The 15,662-nt window shown below is 46.1% G+C and overlaps 1 protein-coding gene across 2 annotated transcripts in view; it reads left to right on the forward strand.

Moving 5' to 3' along the window:
- ACOXL (acyl-CoA oxidase like) overlaps positions 1–15,662 on the forward strand; it is a 756,489-nt gene that overhangs the window by 158,710 nt on the left and 582,117 nt on the right. For both annotated transcript variants that reach the window (XM_073557722.1, XM_073557721.1), the window contains exons 6-7: positions 9,353–9,467; positions 9,795–9,881. In XM_073557722.1, the coding sequence (XP_073413823.1) occupies positions 9,353–9,467; positions 9,795–9,881 (202 nt within the window). The remainder of the gene's footprint in view (positions 1–9,352; positions 9,468–9,794; positions 9,882–15,662) is intronic.

Here is a 15,662-nt window from a genome sequence, read left to right on the forward strand (position 1 = left end):
TTTTCAGGAGCAGCTGGACGAGGCACATCAAAGACTTTACGGAAGGCCACCAGGAAGGCCCCTAGGTTCATTACGATAGGATCCCTTGCTTCCCAGAGGGGAGTAATCCATATCAGAGCATCTCCTGCTAGGTAGGACATGATGTATCCCACCTTGAACCGGTCAGAAGGGAACCAGGCTGCATTCTGCAGGATCTGGTGCAGGCACCTTTTCAGGAACCCTTGGCACTCAGTAGGATTCCCATAGAACCTGGGCGGGTCTGCTGGGTCATGCTCTTCATAGGCCAGGAGCTGATTGTAGAGGGCATTGGAGATGATTATTGGTTCAGAGGTCTCCATAATCGGAACCACGCAGGACGGAACAAATTCCTCTGGTTGCTCATACTGGCGGAACACAGGTTCATGACGCTCTGCGAGCGGAAGGACATGGGACTCAGCGGGGACCATGGCCTGTGCAAACTGTCACGCTCGCGCCTTGGCTGAATGGCGCGAGCCGGGGGGTTGTGGCCCCACTGTGCCACAAACCAGACTACCCTGGAAGGGGCGTAACTACGGCAGGTACCTTGGTCTTCACTGGAGCCTCTGATGGTGAGGTCAGGCTTGTGCGGCAGGTAGCTGCTGGGTGCCACTCCAGAGTGGTGTCTGGCTGTGGCTGCTGATCCCACTCGGGAACAGGACACCTGGACAGGTGCGAGTGACAGGCAGACTGAGACACAGGGCAAGAAGGTACGACAGATCCAGGGCAAGCAGGCACGGCTTGAGAAACAGGACAGGCGGGCACGGCTTGAGACACAGGACAGGCGGGCACGGCTTGAGAAGGAAAAGGTAGGGACCTGTTCACACAGCAGGTGCAGGTATGGATGCACGCAGGCAGGAGTGGAATATGGAGGAACGGGTTTGGACCTGTTCACACAGGAGGTGCAGGTATGGATGCAGGCAGGCGTGGAATATGAAGGAACAGGTTTGGACCTGTTCACACAGGAGGTGCAGGTATGGATGCAGGCAGGCAAGAGTGAAATAAGAAGGAACAGGTTTGGACCTGTTCACACAGGAGGTGCAGGTGAAGGCAGGAGTGGAGAGAGAAGCTGCAGAAAGAGGTTCTGCAGCGGCAGCAGGAGTGGAGCAAAGCTGAACCACAAGGTCTGTGGAGAGAAGCTGCATCAAGAGGTTCCGCAGCGGCAGCAGGAATGGAGCAAAGCAGAACCACAAGGTCTGTGGAGAGAAGCTGCAGCAAGGGGTTCTGCAGCAGCAGCAGGAATGGAGCAAAGCTGGACCACAAGGTCTGTGGAGAGAAGCTGCAGCAAGAGGTTCTGCAGTGGCAGCAGGAATGGAGCAAAGCTGAACCACAAGGTCTGTGGAGAGAAGCTGCAGCAAGAGGTTCTGCAGCGGCAGCAGGAGCCGTGCAGACAGAGCGGCTAGAGTGCAGACGCACAGATAAAGCTGCGAGAGTGCAGACGCACAGATAAAGCTGCGAGAGTGCAGACGCACAGATAAAGCTGCGAGAGTGCAGACGCACAGATAAAGCTGCGAGAGTGCAGACGCACAGATAAAGCTGCGAGAGTGCAGACGCACAGATAAAGCTGCGAGAGTGCAGACGCACAGATAAAGCTGCGAGAGTGCAGACGCACAGATAAAGCTGCGAGAGTGCAGACGCACAGATAAAGCTGCGAGAGTGCAGACGCACAGACAGGGATGACACAAGGAAAGACTGAGTTCAGACAGAGACACAGGAACAAGACTAAAAGGCCAGGATATTCTGCCTCCTGGCAGGCGGACAAGGTACAAAGCGAGACAAAGTGTATTCCTACAGAGAAGGAGATACACAGAACAGGGCCTGGCTTCCTCAGCAGCAAGATACTATCTGAGTGTAGACATTGCACAGGCCATGTTTCAGTGGGAGTGGCGAAACTAAATAGTCAAGGGCTCCAGATGATTGGTCAGGGACAGATTACATAGGTGTACCCTGACTGCATAAGAACCAGAGAGTTCAGGCGCCGCCCCCCTATACACACAGTCTGGAAACATGGAGAGCAGAGGCACAGAGCTGGCAACAGACAGAATTCACAGCATGGCTTGAAGCAGAAAGTAAGTTGGTGTGTGGGGGATGGGAGGCCATGCAGTGAAGCCAGCAGGGTTGTTACACACACACTGCACATACACATGTTTATACACACACACTGCACATACACACACTGCACATACATATGTTTATACACACACACTGCACATACATATGTTTATACACACACACTGCACATACATATGTTTATACACACACACTGCACATACACATGTTTATGCACACACACCCTGTACATACATATGTTTATACACACACGCACTGCATATACACATATTTATACACACACACTGCACATACATATGTTTATACACACACACTGCATATACACATGTTTATACACACACACTGCACATACATATGTTTATACACACACACTGCACATACATATGTTTATACACACACACTGCACATACACATGTTTATACACACACACTGCACATACACATGTTTATACACACACACTGCACATACACATGTTTATACACACACACTGCACATACACATGTTTATACACACACACTGCACATACACATGTTTATACACACACACTGCACATACACATGTTTATACACACACACTGCACATACACATGTTTATACACACACACTGCACATGCACATGTTTATACACACACACTGCACATGCACATGTTTATACACACACACTGCACATGCACATGTTTATACACACACTGCACATGCACATGTTTATACACACACACTGCACATACACATGTTTATACACACACACTGCACATACACATGTTTATACACACACACTGCACATGCACATGTTTATACACACACTGCACATGCACATGTTTATACACACACTGCACATGCACATGTTTATACACACACTGCACATGCACATGTTTATACACACACTGCACATGCACATGTTTATACACACACTGCACATGCACATGTTTATACACACACTGCACATGCACATGTTTATACACACACTGCACATGCACATGTTTATACACACACTGCACATTCATATGTTTATACACACACGCTGTACATACACATGTTTATACACACGCTGCACATAAACATGTTTATACACACACGCTGCACATACACATGTTTATACACACAGACACACACATACTGCACATGTTTATACGCACACACAAACACACAGTGCACATACACCTTTTTATACACACACGCGCACACTGCACATACTGTAGATAACAGCTTGTCTCCTCTTCAGTTCCTCAAGACTTCTGCAGTTAAAGGACCTTTGGTGACAAAATGGTCACATGTCCATGATTTCACCAAAGGTCCTTAAGCAGTCCTAACCTCAGAAAAGAAATGCTAGGGGGGGTCTTAAGAGAATGAGAGCGCTGAGAAATTACCCATCTTGCGCTCTCCCTTTCCACTAATGCCGGCCTTGCATACCAGCCTGTCTCTTGTTTATTTCCTCCAGACTCCTGCTGCTAAAGCTCCTGGAGAGAGAGAGAGAGACTGTGATGTCAGCAATGCCTTTATCAGTCTTAACCTTGGAATAGAAATGCTGGGGTCCTCAAAGAGAGTGGGGAATTGTCCAGTTTGCCCCCCCCCAAACGCCAGTCCAGACTGTAACTAGGGGCTTACTTTTGGAGTATGGCTTATGTTTCTGTGAAGTTTACTTCCTGTAAGGTCATGTTAATCTTTATTTTTCGGGGAAACACGGTATTGGCATATATAGGGTGTGAGAATCATGTGGGAATAGTGGATGAGGGCAGGTATATCTCGCCCAGATACCTTTCCTATGTGGCCTAGTCTGGTCAGTATCGCACCTGGTTGCTAATGAATAATGGGAGGCGTATATAAAAGGATGCCAGGTGGTTGTGTGAGTGTCTCAGCCTGGGAACACAGAGAGCCTGTCTGTGTGAGAGACACACGTGAGTGAAAGCAGTGCCCACTGCAACTGTGGTTTGGCTGGATGGGAGAAGCCCGCCAGTTGGTAGTTAGGTTGTACCTTGTTTAGTTAGTGCCGGACAGACATGGATTTGTTTTATGTTTTTTTTCTTTATGCATTGCTTTCACCCTTAATAAACCTGACCCAGTGTCAGTTATACCCGGACCCCGGCTGTGGTCCTGAGTTTCATGCTGAACGCACGTGACCTTTGACCCCAGCAAAGGCGATCCTGGAGTGTTTTATCACATTGTGGTGGTGAACGCGGGCACCACGTGGGAAGCATGAGCATGGAGGACGTGGTGAAAGCGCTGGTACAGTCCACCGCCGTCCAGCAAGAAGCTAATCGGGTGATGATGGCCCAGCTGAAGGAGTTGGTGGACATGACAGCTACTGATCGTTCGCTTCTCCAGCAGGTGGCTCAGCGTCTGGCAAGCTTACCTGAGGTTAACCTGGAAGCCGAGTCGAGAGTGATTCACGTGAGTCGGTACTGGCAGACGATGACGACCGAAGATGAAGTCGAGGCATACCTGACCACGTTTGAACGGACGGTGGTGCGAGAAAAATGGCCGAAGGCATGATGGGCCGGCCTGATTGCCCCGTTTCTTTCCGGTGAGGCCCAAAAGGCTTATTATGACTTAGAACCTGAAGCCGCGCAGGACTTTGAAAAACTGAAAGCCGAGATCTTGGCTCGGCTGGGAGTGACGACCGCTGTCCATGCACAGAGAGTGCATCAATGGACTTATCAGCCGGATAAACCACCGCGGTCACAGATGTTCGACCTGATTCACGTGACGAAGAAGTGGCTACAACCCGAGGTGCTGACAGCGCCAGAGATAATCCAGAGAGTCGTCATGGACAAGTACCTGAGAGCTCTACCGACAGCCCTGAGGAAGTGGGTAAGCCATGGAAATCCTACGACGGCAGATAAACTGGTGGATCTGGTTGAACGTTACTCCGTGGCGGAAGGACTCCGACACGACGCTACCCCACCTCGTTCTTCATCATCTCCATGTGGAACCGGTAAGACTGTTCCAGGGAGTAGGGGAGAAGGAAAAATCCCTAAGACAGTGGGGGAGGAAAACGGGACTGCCCGCAATGCGAGGCCGAGAGTAACGAACTATGGTCTAAGCAAGGGGCCCGTTAGGTGTTTCCGCTGCCAAGAGATGGGCCACATTGCTACGAACTGTCCGGTCACTACTGAACCCATGCAGTGCGGCGTCACAGACTCTAAAAATCGCATGTCTATGGTTGCACGGGTAGTGAGTGTGAATGCCGGTCAAAAGGATGTGGAAAAACACTTGTGTGATTTAACTGTTGATGGCAAAAATGTGGTGGCATTGTTAGACTAGGGAAGTGTGGTGACTCTGGTGAAGGCCAGTCTGGTGTCAGCCCCGGCTGGACCATCAGACAAATTTTCTGTAACATGTGTGCATGGAGACACCTGTTCGTACCTCACCACGGTCATATGCATTACTACTTCCTATGGGTCTGTGCAACATAAAGTGGGACTCGTCCCTGCGTTATTGCATGATGTTATCTTGGGCCGGGATTTTCCCCACTTCTGGCAATTGTGGGAGAATCAGTTGATACCCCAGGGTAATAGTGTACATGATTCTTTTCCCAGGGCGCGTGTGGGTCCCGAACCCCTGGAAGAGGTCCCCCCTGTAGACTCGGGGGAAGAGTCTGCTGGAAATGACCTGCAGTTCCCGTTTTCAGTCATGGCGGGTGATACGGAGGAGACCAGGGAAGAGGAGGAGGCCGACAGCCGTCCACCTCCCCGTTTGCCGGATTTGGAAGTTCAGAAAGATGACTTCCAAAGCGAGCAAATAAAGGATCCTACCCTTTCTCAGGCTAGGACAAATGTAAAAGTGATAAATGGGGTACCCGTAGAACCTGGCTCTAGGCTGGCATATCCTTACATGGTTCTGGGGAATGATTTACTATATCAAATAGAGAAAAAGGGGAAGACACGGTGCAACTATTAGTTGTGCCAAAACCCTACCGGCGGCAGGTGCTGGACCTGGCCCACGGACATGTGATGGAAGGTCACCTGGGAGTCCAGAAAACCACCGAAAGGATATTACACTGTTTTGTTTGGCCAGGCATGCATCACGATATTCGTGTATATTGTGAGTCTTGTCCTGGCTGCCAAGCCTCTGCACCTAAGCCCCGGTTCTGTAGCCCTTTGGTACCCCTACATATTATTGAAGTCCCGATTGGGATGGATTTAGTTGGGCCCCTTCCACGGTCTGCACGTGGACACCAACATATCCTGGTCATCTTGGATTATGCCACTCGTTACCCGGAGGCCATCCCTTTGCGTAACACGGCCACCAAGATGATTGCCAAGGAACTGGTGCATGTGTTTAGTCGGGTTGGTGTACCAAAACATATACTCACCGACCAGGGGACCCACTTTATGTCCAGGGTAATGAAGGAGCTCTGCCGATTGTTACAAATCGAACCATTACGCACATCCGTGTATCACCCTCAAACAGAAGGGTTGGTCGAAAGGTTCAATAAAACTCTGAAGCAGATGCTGAGAAAGGTGATAGACAAGGATGGGAAGAACTGGGACTATTTACTTCCGTATTTTCTTTTTGCCGTCAGGGAAGTACCCCAGTCTTCCACGGGATTCTCGCCTTTCGAGTTATTGTACGCCCGACGTCCTCGCGGACTGTTAGACGTTGCAAAAGAAACCTGGAGGGTCAGGTCACTCCGTTTAAAACGGTGATAGATCATGTCACACAAATGCAGGACCGTATTGCGGCTGTTATGCCTATCGTCAAAGAACACATGATGCAGGCTCAAGGAGCCCAAAAAAGAATCTATGATAGGGGCGCCAAGATCCGTACGTTTGCACCCGGAGATAGGGTGTTGATCCTGGTCCCCACGGTGGACAGTAAGTTCCTGGCAAAGTGGCAGGGTCCCTTTGAGATCAAGGAAAGAGTTGGTGAAGTAAACTACAAAGTATACCAGACAGGTAAACGGAAACCTGAACAGATTTGTCATGTAAATCTGATAAAACCATGGAAAGATCGGTCTGCCTTGTCAGCGGAGCTGGCCCGTCCCGTCTGCTCGCATACCGTACCGGAGGTATGGGTTACAGAGACTCTCTCGGAGCGGCAAAAGACTGAGGTCAGGCAGTTTCTACTTCACAAACAAAAGTTTTTCTCAGAAAAACCCAGGCAGACTACGCTAATGAAACATGACATCGTAACGGAACCTGGTGTCACAGTTCACGTAAAACCCTACGGCATCCCGGAAGCGCGCCGTGAAGCCGTTTCCCGAGAAGTGAAGGCAATGTTAGAGTTAGGAGTCATTGAGGAATCGCACAGTGCTTGGTCCAGCCCGATTGTGCTAATTTCTAAACCGGGCAGCACCATCCGGTTCTGCAATGACTTCAGGAAACTGAATGTAGTCTCAAAATTTGATGTCTACCCTATGCCCCGGGTCGACGAGTTAATAGATCGGTTTGGAAAAGCCCGGTCTATTACGACCCTAGATCTAACAAAGGGGTATTGGCAGATCCCCCTGGCGGAGGCTGCCAGAGAAAAGACGGCATTTGCTACGCCGGAAGGTTTATTTCAGTATGTGTATATGCTGTTTGGACTGCACGGGGCACTGGCGACCTTCCAGAGACTGATGGATCGAGTCCTGAGGCCACATAGGCAGTACGCTTCGGCCTATTTGTATGACATTGTCATTTACAGCTTGGACTGGGAGACTCATCTCCAGAAAGTACAAGCTGTGATTGACGACCTGTGGGAGGCAGATCTAACCTCGAACCCCAAGAAATGTCGCATCGGGCTAGAAGAAGCCCAGTATTTGGGGTATGTAATTGGGAGGGGTATTGTTAAACCCCAGCTCGATAAGATTCAGGCGGTTCAGGACCGGCCGCAACCTGTCAACAAGAAGCAGGTGCAAGCCTTTCTGGGGATCGCCTGCTATTATCGCCGGTTCATACCCAATTTTGCAGCCATCGCTACCCCCATGACGGATCTTACAAAAGGGAAAGACTCCGTCATGATTAAATGGAGTTTAGCGGCTGAAGAAGCCTTCCATAGCCTAAAACGGGCACTTTGCTCTCAACCAGTACTGGTGACTCCGGACTTCAGCGAGTTTGTGGTACAAACAGATGCCTCTGATACCGGTATCGGGGCCGTACTGTCACAAGTGAGGGACGGAGTGGAACACCCAGTCCTCTATCTCAGCAGGAAGCTGAACAAACATGAGCAAAAGTATGCAGTCATAGAAAAAGAGTGCCTTTCCATTAAGTGGGCTCTAGAGGCCCTCAAATATTACCTGGTGGGCCGAAAGTTCAGGCTGATCACTGACCATGCCCCTCTCAAGTGGATTCACTTGAACAAGGAACGGAATAGCCGGGTGACCCGGTGGTTCCTTGCCCTGCAGGCCTACACTTTTACGGTGGAGCACCGCCTAGGGGTACAGATGGGGAATGCAGATGCCCTGTCCCGAGTGCACTGTTTGGCGGGTGTCATTGCTCGACCGGAGTGGTCTGAGCAGAGGGGGGGATATGTGGGAATCATGTGGGAATAGTGGATGAGGGCAGGTATATCTCGCCCAGATACCTTTCCTATGTGGCCTAGTCTGGTCAGTATCGCACCTGGTTACTAATGAATAATGGGAGGCGTATATAAAAGGATGCCAGGTGGTTGTGTGACTGTCTCAGCCTGGGAACACAGAGAGCCTGTCTGTTGTGAGAGAGACATGTGAGTGAAAGCAGTGCCCACTGCAACTGTGGTTTGGCTGGACGGGAGAAGCCCGCCAGTTGGTAGTTAGGTTGTACCTTGTTTAGTTAGTGCAGAACAGGCAAGGATTTGTTTTATGTTTTTTTCTTTATACATTGCTTTTACCCTTCATAAACCTGACCCAGTGTCAGTTATACCCGGACCCCATCTGTGGTCCTGAGTTTCATGCTGAACGCACGTGACCTTTGACCCCAGCAAAGGCGATCCCGGAGTGTTTTATCACAAGGGTTTTTAAGTCTAGATAGCGATTATAAAAAAAATACGTTTAATATTTAAAATTTGATTTAAGTAATTTGTATTTTTCTGATTACACGTCACTGCATTTTCTGCGGAGTTAACTGTTGTCTGTATATTGTCTTGAGTCATGTAATGGCCACATGAGTCTGTCTGCACTTTTTCTTCAATACTGTTAACATGAAGGATTTAAAACTCTCGTCTACATATAACTTTAATATAAATGTAAAAATAAGACTGGCTTGGCTACAACAGAAAATTCAATAACAGTAAAGGAAACTTATTGTTTCTCTCTTTCCATGTGATTTTTATACTGTTCTATCTGTGTTTTTTTTTTTTTGTTTCTTCAGGAGTTCATTATCCATACCCCTTGTGAGAATGCAGAGAAAATGTATATTGGCAATACAATGAAAGGGAATTATGCTGCTGTGTTTGCACAGCTAATTATAAATGGAAAATCTCAAGGTTTGTTCCTCTGGTTATTCTTCAGACATGTATGGTTGCAAGATTGTCTCTGCCTTCATGCGTCTGGAAGATGCGGGCAATTGTTCAGTTCTATGACTAGACGGTTCAGTCAAGGCGACAGCAAGTTAATTAGCGCTTAGGCTATGTTTGCATTATATATCTTTCTATCATAACAGACATTGCCAGGTAATATGTATGCCAATGCAGACTGAACATGTGAGTGCTTGTTCTGATCTGTCACATAAATTACACAGCATTGATTATAAAGTATAAAAGGTAATAAGTTCATGTGAAGGCAGACTTGAATGTAACCTTTTGTTTCTCTAGGGCCGCACTGTTTTATTGTACCAATACGTGACCACAATGGGAAGATATATCCAGGTGTAGGTGCCATAGACATGCTGTACAAAGAAGGTATTGTATTTTACTGTAATAAATCTGATTATAATGATATTAAACATTTCAAATAATAATTTTAATTTCTATAGCGCCAACATATTCTGCAGCACTTTACATTTCAGAGGGTACTTGTACAGACAGAAGAGACATAAAGTAAACACATAATTCAACAGATACTAAAAGGAGTGTGGGCCCTGATCACAAGCCTGCAATATATGAGAAAATAGGGGAGACGCGGAAGGAGAATGGTAAAAAAAAGTGCTTATATTGTAATGTATGGTCCATCTGTCAATATAATAAATAAAGTATTCAAATTATGCTGCATGAACCGGTCACCAGCCAGTATATGTATAAGTGCAGATACAGAGTGCTATTAAATGCGTTGAGTCTGTGTAACCAGATGCTATGAGGGACCAGATTTGGAAGAATATTTGGGAAGGGTAAAACTGGAATAGTTAAATAAGTGAGGTGAGGTGAAAGGCCAGTCTAAAGAAGTTTGTTTTTAGGGTACACTTAAAACTGTTGGTATTGGGAATAAATTGAATTGTCCTGGGTAGTGCATTTCGGAAAATTAACGCAGCTCACGAGAAGTCTTGGAGACGGAAGTGGGAGGTTCAGATTATTGAGGATGTTAGTCTTGGGTCATTAACGTAATGGAGGACACGGCTATGATGATAGACAGAGATGAAGTCGGAGATATAGGGCAGTACAGAACTGTGGAGAACATTGTGGGTGAGAGTAATAAGTTTATATTGTAATCTGTAGCGGACAGGCACAGTAGAGATTAGTAGAGAGTCACAATGGTTGAAACGAGAATGAATAAAAGCAACTGTAAGAGTTTTTGCAGAGTTAAAGGTAAGAAAAGGTTTTATTCTAGAGATGTTTTTGAGGTGTAGATGACATGAGCAGGCTAGTGATCGAATGTGTGGAGTGAAGGAAAGATTCCAAGACAGCAGGCATTCTGCTGGGAAGTAATGGTAGAACAAGGGCTGGCTTCAGGTTTTTATGAGCCCCGGGCTATAGTCTCAGTGGGCCCCTTTAACACATACCACAATTAATGATTCACAGATACTGCAGGGAAATATAGATATAGTGCAATGCCGATGATTTCACTTCTTACGTTATATGAGTGGTAACTATTGCAAATTTTACAATAGTTCAGAAAAAGGTGAATCCTCGCAGCACACAGTGTGTGCCCTGGGGGGATTTAAAAGTTTTCAATCTAGACTGGGCAGTATAGTTCTACTTGTAGAATTATGGGCACCACCTAGTACTACATACAGAATTTTGTGCGCCACATAGTCCTCCATATAGTATTATGGGCACCACATAGTCCTCTATATAGTATTATGGGCACCAAATAGTCCTCCATATAGTATTATGGGCACCACATAGTCCTCCATATAGTATTATGGGCACCACATAGCGCTCCATACAGTATTATGGGCACCCATAGTCCTTCATACAGTATTATGAGCGCCACTTAGGTTTCCATACAGTATTATGGGCACCCATAGTCCTTCATACAGTATTATGAGCGCCACTTAGGTTTCCATACAGTATTATGAGCACCACACACTCCTCCATATACTATAATGAGCCCTATATATTGCTTCATATAATGTCCCATACAGAATAATGTGCTTTATATATTGCTCCATATAGAATAATGGAACCCATATAATGCTCCATACAGAAAAAAATGGACCCCATATAATGCTCCATACAGAATAATAAACCCCATATAATGCTCCATACAGAATAACTGACCCCATATAATGCTTTATACAGAATAACGGACCCCATGTAATGCTCCATACAGAATAACGGACCCCATATAATGCTCCATACGGAATAATGGACCCCATATAATGCTCCATACAAAATAATTGATCTCATATAATGCTCCTTTCAGAATCATTGCCCTCATATAATGCTTCATACAGAATAATGGACCCCATCATAGCGTGCCAGTGTCCTCGACAGCGAGTGGGCCCCCTGCTTGCTCAGGGCCCCAGCACTTCCCAGGAGCGCCCAGTGGTGACGCTGGCCCTGGGTGGAACCACACATGGGAATGGCAATATTGGGTTTGGGAAAGTTGGTAGAGGGAGGAAATACAAGGAGTTAAGTTTTAGATAGAGGAGAGCATAATGTTAGAGACAGCGGAAAGACAATCACTGGTATTTTGTAGTAATGCAGTGATGTTGTCAGGGGACGATGTGTATAATTGGGTATCATCAGCATAGAGATGCTACTGAAAACCGAATCTACTGATTGTCCAAAAGAGGCATTATATAGGGAGAAGAGGAGAGAACCCCTATAGTAAGCGGAAATGGAACGGAAGAGGAGCCAGCAAAAGATACAGTGGATGAGCGGTCATCGAGGTAGGAGGAGAACCAAAAGAACAGTATGCTTTAGGCCAAAAGAGCGGAGCATAGTGAGGAGGAGGTGGTTATCCACAGTGCTACAGAGAGATCCAGGTGATGAGAGATAATTGATTAAACAAATGTGGACCAAATGTTCCAGACAACTGAAAGAGCAAGAGAGGTTAAATATTTTAGTTAGGTGAGTGTTGACAGCCAGGGAAAGGAAAGGGATTGAATGAAATGTGAGGGATAGGGTCACTGGTGCAAGGAAAATGCGAGGAGCCTGATAACTTCTTTTTCCCTGACTGGTTCAAAGGCAGAAAATGAACAAGATGAAGTGCAGGAGGCAAGAGAACTCATGATACTAGGAAATTTTCTCCCAATTCCCTATCGGATATGGTCAGTTTTATTTCTTTGAAATAATTTGTCAGATTCTTAGCGCTGAGGTTGGTGGTGGGGGCCTCCATGCTTGGACTGAGGAAAAAATGAAAAGTGTCAGTCATTGATTGTTGGGTGGTGAGGTGATGAGGGTGTTGAAATAGACTTGTTTAAAGAGGTAAAGGACAGAGTTGTATTTTTTTTTTCTTTTCATCAGATGGATTTTTATTAATGAAATTCAAACAAAGAAACAGAATCCAGACATTACAATGTCCAACATGGTCACATATTTTCAATTACAGCGCATCCCCTCCCTCTCCCCCCTTATAGAAACATCACCAACAAATACTAAGAAGTACATCCTCCTTTCGGGATCATGGTCTCTCCACCCACGGTGTCCACAATGCATTGAATGTTTTTTCCCTTTTTCATTTGGCATATATACCTTTTTCCATATTTACAGTAAAGTCTGATTGTCTAAAAAAATTCTTGTATCGTTGGCGGTTCTTCGTTTATCCAATGCCTGGCTATTATTTAACGTGCAATGTATAATAACCTAGCTATCACCAATTTAAACTGACTTTGAATCTGAATCTCCTCCACATTACCAAAAATACAGACCACTTCATCCCTCTCAATTCTACAGTCATACACTCCTTCTATAGTGTTAATATCCGCTGTCCAGTATGAGAGAGTTGTACTTTTTAAGCATGAACCTATAATGGCTGAAATCTTTGGCCAGATTGCATTTTCTCCACAGCCGATTGCCGCACTGGAAGCACTGCTGGAGAACATGTGTTTGCAGCGTGTGCCAGGGTTTCCGCCATCTGTGCCAAGTTGTTCTATGTGTAGCAGGTGCAGCTTCATCTAGGGTACTTTACAGTGTTTCACTATAATGTTTCAGCACAAAGTCAGGACATGAGGGAGGAGATTGGGGCCAATGTTCACTGCAAATTCTTCATAAGTTTTTGGGTATTAATTGCACGTATATTCCTATAAGATTGGTAAGCTGGGTTGTCCTCAGTGGTGACCATTCTTAATAGAGAATGAAAGACGATTGTGACCAGACGGTGGGAAAGGGGAAATCATGCACTGAGCAGTACCAGGAGAAGATCAGTCGTGGTGTATTCCTGTCTTCATGTGTAGGAGAGTTAGTAAGCTGTGAAAATGGAAAGTCATGGATGAAGGAGAGTCTGTTACACAACGAGGGTACATTTAAATGAGACAGAAGGCATGCAAAGAATATTAATGTGATTTCAAGCAGGTGGTGCATGTGGTTCTTGGATTCACTGTGCCATGGGGTCAAGCTTCGCTAGGAGTAGTGGCTACCTGGTGTTCACTGGAGTTCCTGATGGTGGCATCAGTCTTGAGCTGCAGGTTGCTGCCAGGTACCACCCCTAGGCAGTTCCAAAGACTGCAGCTTCAGATAGGACTTGGGCTCCGTTCAAATGATTAGTTTCAGGATACTCGGGTAGAGCGGTTACTGACACGGAGACTTAGACAGGGCTGATTCGGAGACTGTTAGAACAGTCCGGATACACGGAATACTCAGATAAGCACACGTTTAGACACACGGGTCTTGGATACTGATCCAGGGACTGGCTGCACACGGACTGGGGTACGCACACAGACCAAGGACTGGCTGCACAAGGGTCAGGGGACCACACAACTCATTAGTAGACTACCACACTACCTAATGAAACTTGTGTCGGCACCTCCCTATTGGATAGAGGGTGCCTTTTAAACAGGATTCGTCCCAGCTACTAGCTGTGAGCCATCTTGCAGGTGCGCACGCTGACCCTTTAAGAACGGAAGCGTGCGCACGCACTAGGCGCACCACCGATAATCAGGAAGTAGGGAACATGCCAGTGTCCCTGCATGGAAGGTGAACCATGCAGTTGTGCCTTAATTAGCGTTATAATGAGTTCCGCAGGGTTTCTGATTGTAGTAAAAAAGGAGCTCAAGATACTATTGCAAAAAGTGCCTAGGTTCGGGGAGATATCTCCTACTACTAGGAGAAGGAGAATATAGATAGTGAAAAAATGGTTAAGTGTGTTGCGAGAATGGTATACATGAGTGATTGTATCACCTAGAGCATAAATGATAAAAATTGAATGATACATTTTGCAATACAAATGATTTGAATGTCTTTCCTGTCTTCTGCCATGTTTAACTGCCCTGGCACTTGCACTTTGAAAATTATGTCACTTTGAGAAAATCTGCACACACGTCCCCTTGCACATGTGACTTCCCCTTAACTCTGTCTAAATACTGTATATAGAAAGGTTTGAGCTTATGCTAGCACTAATGTAACTCGTTAACAATCGCTCAACTAAAGACAGCAGGATGCAATAAGATGCAGAGACAGACAAGCTAGCAGGATAATAAACTCTTTGAGCAAGTGAGGCAACATTAGGGAACAAACTCCATAAGATAAATAAAATATATACCATTAATAGAGGATTGTAAACATTGGAGCGAGCATGCTGGCTTTAAAGAGTTTAAAACAGTGTTCTCCATTGCTTTCCTGCACGGGCATACTTCTCTCTGCCCTGCTGAGGGCAACGCTACGTAGTGAACATGCGCCGATACTCTTTTGGCCTCTCTCTGTGCATGCACAAGACAGTACTTTGCTCTGACCTCAGCAGGGGAGAGAGAAGTACACATGCATAGGAGCGAGATGAGGAACACTGGTAGGACACATCTATACAAAGCAGAGAAGTGGGACGGCATCACAAGAGAAAAGGTGCTGGACCAAGACCAGCGACACCCATTGGACCGGACTGTTTTGTAGGGGAGTATAATAAAAGGTCTTTCTTTGTTTTGCAGGGCTCAAAGTGTTGACATCCTTGAAATTGTTCTGGAAAATAAAGTATTTCTCACAGAAAATTATTGCAATTACACATGTTTCGTTATGTATTTGTTTATTTCCTTTGTGTGTATTGGAACAACACAAAAAAAGAGGAAAAAGCCAAATTGGACATAATTTAATACAAACCCTCAAAAATAGGCCAGACAAAATTCTTCAAAATAGTGGGTAATCCACTGTTTT

Source organism: Dendrobates tinctorius, unplaced genomic scaffold, assembly GCF_039654945.1.
Source record: "Dendrobates tinctorius isolate UK_male_01 unplaced genomic scaffold, ASM3965494v1 ptg000250l, whole genome shotgun sequence".
Classification (NCBI taxonomy): domain Eukaryota; kingdom Metazoa; phylum Chordata; class Amphibia; order Anura; family Dendrobatidae; genus Dendrobates; species Dendrobates tinctorius.